General features: G+C 35.7%; 1 protein-coding gene across 2 annotated transcripts in view; it reads left to right on the top strand.

The window, feature by feature from the left end:
- The first annotated feature begins 1,721 nt into the window (after positions 1 to 1,721).
- The window catches only part of LOC122290391, a 36,258-nt gene continuing 29,360 nt past the window's right edge, over positions 1,722 to 8,619 (top strand). The window contains exons 1-7 of one of the 2 annotated variants that reach the window (XM_043098039.1): positions 1,722 to 1,990; positions 2,126 to 2,195; positions 6,193 to 6,235; positions 6,709 to 6,786; positions 6,911 to 6,992; positions 7,098 to 7,183; positions 7,571 to 7,628. In XM_043098039.1, coding sequence (XP_042953973.1) covers positions 1,843 to 1,990; positions 2,126 to 2,195; positions 6,193 to 6,235; positions 6,709 to 6,786; positions 6,911 to 6,992; positions 7,098 to 7,183; positions 7,571 to 7,628 — 565 coding nt within the window. In that variant the 5' untranslated portion in view covers positions 1,722 to 1,842. The remainder of the gene's footprint in view (positions 1,991 to 2,125; positions 2,196 to 6,192; positions 6,236 to 6,708; positions 6,787 to 6,910; positions 6,993 to 7,097; positions 7,184 to 7,570; positions 7,629 to 8,619) is intronic. The other variant, XM_043098040.1, reaches the window with a different exon arrangement.

Genomic DNA, 8,619 nt, shown 5'->3' with positions numbered 1-8,619 from the left:
AAGCCCAACCCGGCCTATCAGAGGGTAGATGACTCAAGTCATCTCCTTCCTCCCGCAAGTACTGTTCACGTGAACAGTAACTTAAAAAAAAATTTCAGCTGCCGTTTATGGATGTCATTGGCGCCGCCAATCGCCGGAAACTACTTCCAGAGGAAGCTGGGTACTGCCGCAGCATTTAGGTGGTGCTGGCAGCACCTCACGGTGCGCGCAGCACCGAGTCAGCGCTGCTCTGGTGCTAGCAGCACCCCTCTGGTGCGCACAGCACCGAGGTGGTGCTGCAGGTGCCTCCACAGTGCATGGAGGACCGTGGGCACCTGCTGGTGTGCGCTGCACCTCCCATGTACAGGTGGTGCAAGCTGCACCACCGAGAGCAGAGGTGGTGCTCGCTGCACCACCGTGTGTGGGTGGTGAGCGCAGCACCGCTGCACCACGGTTCAGCCAAAAAAAAGATTTTTTTTCTAAGAAAACACTGCAGCACCACATGTGCGCGAATAAAAAAAAACGCAGTTTATATGCATATGCCAAAAAGAAATTGGAAGCAATTATAAATGCTCTGATACCAATGTAAGAAAACATAGCGGAAAGTATCTCAAGTTCAGCTTAAAAAGTTGGTGCACAAGTTTCTCCATATTGACAAATCTCAAGAGTTTTTACTTAGTGGTAAAGCGTACTACGTAGTGTAAAACTAGAGTAACGTTTTAACAAATCCACAGCCTAAATACTATTTTAAGAGAGAACAAAAGAGAGAGCTTTTTTTTACTTTTTCAGATGATTACCAAGAATCAAAAGAGGGGAATTATATATAGCCCCCTACACGGCTGGCCTTTAATCTGCCATTTATTTGGCAGAAACGCATGGCATGGCTTAAGCCATGCGTTACAAGCAAATAACGCATGGCTTAAAGCCATGAGTTAGGCAGAGTAAAGGAGGGGTCTGTCCCACGTGGGGCCCCTCCAATTAACAATTATCAAACAGTAAATAACTTTTTAATAGTATAAAAAATTATTTAAATCATAAATTATAACCTCTAAAGTTATATTTTTTATATTAATCTCAAACATACAATTAGGTAATTAACTAGCTATGTTACTTTTTTCCCGCTTGGTATGAACAACTCTAGCATGTTGAAACAACCTTAGCATTTTTTTTGGAAAAAATTAGGGATCCGATGGGAGTTGCCGCTCTATTTTTGAATTTTTTCTTTTACTTGGTGATTAAGAAAATATTATTTAATAATATTGTAAAATTTTTTCTTTATTTAAAAATATTTAAAAGTGTTAAAAATGATATTAAAAAATAGAAAAAGGCCTAGGGTTGGTGTAGACTCACCACTTTTCATTCGAGTTTTGTTTTGTATAAGCGAATCTGTATATCAATTTTATTGATTTTATATTTAAAATTTAAATTAATATTATTTTTATTAAAATTTAATCTTTTGACTAATTATATTAGATGAATATTTATTTTAGTGTGCAGAATCGATCGTATTTTTATTTTGCATTCCTTGTCAAAATTTGGGGAAAAACGACACGTGGCATTCTAAAGGGTAATCCGGCATCCATTTCTGTCCTCTGTATCCGTACATTTACAGTCAAACAAGAAAAGAATCCGTTGCACGTAGGCCGCAATCGTCTGCATTTATCTTTAATAAAATCTTACATTACACTCGCCCTCTAAAACGAACAAGTAACGTCGCTCCACGTGCCAGAACTCATGGAACCTTGCGTTCTCTGATCCCACCTCAAAGTGCGAGAATAAAGGGTGCCAATCGCATATTGCATATGGAAATGTTGTGTCGTCTGTCAGGCTCTCTCTCTCTCTCTCTGTTGAGCCTTCACCAACATGGCTAGGGTATCATCAGGATCGGCGGCGAGGTCAACAATGGCGTCAAAGATTAAAGCCTACTCCTTGCCTCTCGTTCTCTTCGCTGCCGCTATGTTCTATCAGCTCTTTGTTATCTCCAAGTCCTTCCCTCCCACTCACTATGACGGTGAATCACTCCACTCGCTCTCTCTCTCTCTCTCTCTCTCTCTCTCTCCACACACACACAAAAATAAATTTGTGTGATTGTTTTGCTTTTTGTTATTTGCTTGTTTACTTGTTTCTTTGGTGGGCTGAATTGTAGTTCTTGGAATCGCGTGGTACAGTTCTATTGAAGAAGTGGAGGAGGCCTACGAGAAGCTTTCGTCCAAGTGGTAATATCTATAATTCCATTATTATTGTATCATGCAGCTATTATTCCTTGATATTAAGTTTTCAAACGCCTTCCGTTTGGATAGATTATATGGTTTTCGATCATCGAAGTTGTCTGTTAAATTAACAATGTGGAGGATAAGAGCACTTCTCTCATCCTCCCGCTTGCTAGAGCAGATCGTTGTACTAATATATGTGGAAAATATGTCTTTTTTTTTATTAAGGTTATGATCAGGCACCTGATGTAACTTTTTAATCACTATGTTAGACGATTTTCCATTTACTAATTTTTTACAAAATAGTCATTCTCTGACGAAAACAAATTTTAGAACGTCCAAATGCTGCATAATATTTTCTAAATATTGAGATAATTGCAGATTAAGAAGTACCTCGTCTAAAGAATGTTCAAATCATGTTTTCTTCCTTAAATTTTAAAAGTATACAAATAAATGATTTTCTAATTGGACAATTAATGATATTTGATTAATGCAAAATTTGGCATATATGATAAGCATACAAAGAACTTGTATGATTTCGGTTTTTTTTTTTTTTTTTTTTACAAAATAAGATGATTTTACTAATGATCAATCAAAGAGAAAGAGGCCTAATCGAGGCACATGGATGTATAAAACGAAAACACTGAATGAGAGTGAGAAAAGAGCAGAAAAATCCTGGTAAGTGAAGCTAGAGGGTACATGCATGCTCTGCATTGGAATATTTAGTTTCCTCAGTGCTGCACAGCATTGGGAGATGGATGCAATTTCCAACTTTCTCAGCCAGCTGTATTCCATGAGTTTTAGCAATTTCGCTGCGGATAAGATGATTTGGATCCACTCTGGGAATGGGAAAATCTCTGTTTGGTTTCTGTTCAAGGCTATGATGGGTCAGAATTTCAACCCTTTTCCTTGGAAGGATATCTGAAGGAGTAAGGTGCCTCTCAAGATTGCTTTCTTTGGTTGGACAGCCTCCCTTGGGAAAATCCTCACTATGGATAATCTAAGGAAGTGGCAGATTATTATTGTTAATTGCTGCTGTTGTATGTGTAAGAAGAATGGTTAATTCGTTGACCATTTGCTGCTTCATTGTGAGGCGGCCAAGGCCTTATGGAATGTGATTTCAGAAGGCTCAAGTTTGCATGGGTGATGCCTAGGAGGGTGATGGATCATTTAGCCAGCTAGAGAGACCTCCAGTGTAACTTCCGAATCACTGCAACTTGGAAGATGGTTCCCCTATGCCTTATGTTGTGCATTTGGTTTGAGAGGAATGATCAGAGCTTTGAAGATAAGGAATGTTCTCTAGAAGAAGTTAGAAGATTCTTTTTGAATATTTATATTTATGGGCTTCTGTTATTGATTTCATTGGTGCTAGTTTTCATGATTTTCTTGATTCTTTTTCAAGCACTTAACTTCTTTTAGGTGTTTCCTATTGTATACATCATGTGTATTTGGGCTGTGCCTATTCCATTTGTTCACAATAATCATTCTTTTACTTATTAAAAAAGGTAATAATATATCCAGTGGCATAGTGAAATTAAAACATAAGCCTTGAGTTACCTCCCCCCGTTAAGGATCTTCCCAATTGCCTCTATCCAAACAAAGAATGTGGCTCTTAATGGGCCTTGCTACTTCCTCTTCCATGGTAAAGTAATGTTGTCATGAGGGATTGGAGAAACACCCCTCTCTTCAATATGCTCCATTGCTCCATTGCATCTTATCTTCCCCTCCTAATCTAAGTAAAAGAGAATTAAGTCTAGTGTAAAAGATAGTAAAGAGATCAGCCTCCCAATCCCATGCTGCTTGAACAAGCACAAGTTCCATTGAGAGGAGAAATTTGAAAGTTGTAAGTTGTCTGCTAGCAATGCATTCTTATATTTAGAAATGTTAAAAAGAGGTCTGAGAAAACCCTTCTAATAGGCTTGTTGCCAGACCATATGTCATCTCAAAACTTTATCCTAGTTCCGTTCCTACCTCATATTAGATATACCTGGAATATTGCCTTCAACCTCTTTTGGTGTTCTTCCTTGGCAATCTTGAAACTTAGATATACCTTGTAAGAGCACCAATCAAGCCACTTACTTTCCCTTTTCATCTCTATCACCTCCCTCCCCAGACTAGTTCTAGGATTCACATTACACCAAAGCCATTTTCCCAATAGAGCTTTATTGAATGTAATCAATATTCTTATTTTGGAATATGAGGAACACAATAGGTGTCTACTCATCGGATGAAATTTCCTTTGCTCCCCCTATGCACTACAAGAAGTCCCTATTAAGGTTTTCGCAGTAAGGTTAGTAACGCCTATAGGGAGAGGAGTGCTCTTGATCAAGGTTACTCGGCTACCCTTTGATATCTTCCATACCACCAAAAGACAGTCCAGCTTATCTATCTTATTGTCTTATAGATTGCCTTGGCCATAAAATGAGCTCCTAACAGAAGGCCTAAGTACGTCATCGACAAAGAAGACACTTGACAACTTAGGATGCATGCCAAGCTATTGACATGATCCACATTACCCAATAGCTTTGACTTGGCCAATTTAATATTCAACTTTAAACTGTTTCAGAACAAAGAGAAATGAATCTAATAATTGTCTTGCTCTAATGAAAGTGTTCCGAGGTTCTTTAGGTGAATTAAGTTGCATGAATTTGCATAGTACACACTAAGAAAGTTAGGAGATAAGAGGGATAGGAATTATTGAAATAGAGAGCTCTTACGTTTGTACCTCTATTCTGCTTCTCCTCTCTTGCTAGCTGTAATGAGTATTATTGTTTATGTAATGCTGATTATTGGGATTTAACTAATTAATGCTATTTCACCATATTAAAATTAACATTTTTATCAAGGGATGAAACTCAGACTTTAATAAAAAGGAAAGTTGTGTAACATGTAAGTTGACAGTGGACTTCATAAAATGTTAAGCTGGTTGGAAGTGGGGTGTACCACTATAAAAAAAGTTAGACCATTCGTGATTCCTCAATTAATCAATATTTTTCAGAATTCACCCCTAGATGATTCATATATCACCATTGGGAGTATTAACATCATCTAAACTTTTTATAAATGCATTTTATTATTTTTATATTTCAAAATCAACTATAGAAATAAGTATGGACTCGAACCCGAACACACATACACTAACATAGTTAGCACTCGTTAGGACCTCTATGGCTTGACTTGCACACAGTTTTTTTCTTTCTTAGTTGACTTGCACACTTCCACATTTATTGAACTCAAACAAATATTTATATTTTCATGCCCGTAGTCTGTGTCCCAGGATATACTGTTCATTCAATATCCTCATGAAACCATACCAATTACATAATCAAAATAGCAACAGAATGGCTGTTGATCTTATCAATTTGATGAGAGTTTTAGAAATTGATTACCGAACAACTCATTTGCAAGATCTAAGGGTGCCAAATGTTCTTGTAATTGCTCTCGTGCTGATTTATTCTTTTAGTATTTAGCGAGCTTCTATTCAAGGAAGTGGCTTTGTTTATTTATATATTTTTTTAGTTCTTCGTACTACCGCCTTTGTGATCACATGGTATTATGTAACTGGGATACCTAAGTTTTTTTATTTATAAAAAAAGGATACCTAAGTTTTGTGGCATGGAAATCAAGTTATAACTATTGCCACTTGATTTGTTGAATTTTGGAAAGGCTATTACAGTAGTATCAATGTAGTTATAGCTTGTTTATCTGTGAGTAAAAGCAGTTCCTTCAAATAGGTGAAGATATGGTTTACTATGGCTGTGGACTTTTTTTGATAAATTTGTTACTATCTAGTGGAAAAAATTGATTTTTTTTATAGGTAGTTGGAAAAATAGATTAAAAATGCTACTAGCCTGATGTCTTAAAAACAGTGGGAGTTGGTGTAGATATGTGCTATGAAAAACTCGATGAGAAGCTTGTTAGTAGTATGGGTATATTCATTTATGTTATTCGGAATCGTAGTATTTACTACTATCGTAAGATTCAAACAAATTGGCGGTTTCAGGAATTCAGGCAAGGAGATTCCTAGTGCTACTGATTTTGTTAAGGTATGTAACTTCCTCTTGTAAAGGTAGTATTTTTAATATTTTGTGCTATTGATCTGCGTCCCAGGAAATAATTCTCAGAGTAGATATGTCTATTCATTTGTTCCTTCCTTTGAAATTTTTTCTAAAGATTCTGCCTTCTAAAAAATATTTTTAATTTTACTTCAATTTGGACTAAGTTGGTTTGATTTTTACGCTGTAACCCTATGATGTGTTAGCTTGTGTAAACTGTCAACCATTTGTTAGAAATACAAATATGAACTTTATTAAAGAGTCTTCATGTCAAGCATTGTAATATATAACAGTGATCTAGAAATAGTAATTTTATAAAAATACAAGTGTACTTAACTATGGATTGGTAATGGAGCTGAATTTGTTTTCTTAATGTAGAAGCTGAATTTCATCTGAATGCAATTTGGATGATATTTCTCAACTGTTTCATAACCGTAGAGGTCAATCTACTTCAAAATTTGTAGGTTCGATATGCTTACGAGTTGCTGTCAAATCCTTCATGGAAAAGGAACTATGACATATTTGGCATCGATGAGCAACTAGTGAGTAATTAAGGCACTTGGCTTATTTGTCTGTGGCATTTAACATTTGCATCCTGCCCTTCTTCTCTAACTCTGTGAGTAGCATTGCATTCATCAATTAAATGGCTTGTTTTCTTGGCTGTAGCATGTTGTTGAAAAGTTCAAAGGGCAATATGCTGGTGAAAGTTATTCAAAAGTAGAACTTCCTCTGTTAGATGCTGCTCCTGGTTAGTTATTTTTTTTTAATTTTCATTACCTTATTTGAGTTAATATGTCTTATAAAGTTGGTTATGGGAAATTGGGTTATTATTATTTTACCCTTGTCTTTTTATCAGAGACTGAAGATCTTACTCTTAATGTCATTGCCTCCAAAGATTTTCAGTCGATTTTACAGAATGCTGACCCTTGGCTGTTTCAGGTACTAGTAATAGCTACAGATATTCAGATGTTATGAATATTATATTTGGTGGGCATCTTTTTTTTTTGCTTTTATCTTTTTCTCTCCCAGAAATGCACATCTAATAATAAAGAAAAATACCTTCATGGAATTAAATCAGCTCAATAACCCCATTTTGTTAAGAAATAGTAAGGAGTATCCTTTCTCTTTATCTTAATTGCTGGGTTAGTTTCCTTTCAATGTCTAAGCAAAATGGGCATACCACATGCTGGTGCCTGAATGAGTAGAATTTCGCTGTAATTAATGAATTGTGTTGTCACTACAGTATGTATTCTGTTTTTATATAATCTTTTTTTCCTTTAATGATACGTACTGACTCCTAGTGAATGCCTATTGAAATTGGTGTAGTTGTTTTCATTTGGGAGCAAACGCTGTGCACAGTTTTCAGTTGTCTGGAAAAGGATTGGTATGTTCTTTCTTCTTCAAGTATGTGATGTAAATTACCCTATCTGCATATGAGTAAATTTTGTTGAGATAAGAAGTGAATTGTTTTTCTGTCCTATTTATGTACTCTAATCAGTGAACCCTGCAAACTACATGGTGTTGGCTGCAAATTCCCTTTGTACCTTGTCTCATATTACCTGCCTAAATTCTATCCCCAAACTGCATCATTTCAGGTGTTTTGGTTCTTCTTACTAATTTGTATATTAGATATGCATTACTCCAACCACCCTTTTGTGGATTCCATTTATTTTATTTTATTTTTTTATTATTGGAGCTTGCTTCTTCCCCAAAGATTTCTTGGTCATCTCTATTACCATATCTGTTGTATGTATCTTGACTTGTATACAAACTTTGTTTGTTAAATTGTTAATTTTCTAGTTTGTTAGTTATACAATCTAGTACTGGGTAATAAAGCATTTATTTATTTATTGACAAGTAATAAGATATTTTATTGATATGAAGATAGACATAACCCAGGTACATTAGAAGTATACATGTGAATACACCTATTTAGGAATTAGAAACAGTTACAAGGAAGTCATGGAAGCTGAGACCATTCAAATCTAAAGGTAATAAAGCATTTATTAGGATAAATATGTACGAAATTTAATAGTTATTAGGACTCAAACATAGTTGTATTTGAGAAAATTAGGTGTTGGTGTTTAGCATGATGGAACTTGAAGATTGGTAGTAGCTGCAAACGGTTTTGAGTTGTGTTATTACCTGTCCAACTAAGTCCAGTAATCTGCAATTGGATTTGATGTTTGAATTGTACACTTATTATTCTTGGAAGCATTTGATGTTTGTAAAGTAGTTTCTTGGTTACCTTTGCTCGCTTATTAATAAATGACATTTTCCATTGAGCTTGTGCTTGTCTCTATGTAAAGCATTTTCTAGAATTAATTTGTGTTTTCTGGTGCTTGGTGTGTGGTGAAATTTGCAGGGAATGAAAA

This window comes from Carya illinoinensis, chromosome 12 (genome assembly GCF_018687715.1).
Source record: "Carya illinoinensis cultivar Pawnee chromosome 12, C.illinoinensisPawnee_v1, whole genome shotgun sequence".
In the NCBI taxonomy this organism is placed as follows: Eukaryota; Viridiplantae; Streptophyta; class Magnoliopsida; order Fagales; family Juglandaceae; genus Carya; species Carya illinoinensis.
Note: the sequence above shows the minus strand (reverse complement) of the source record. Positions and strands in the feature narration are given on the sequence as shown.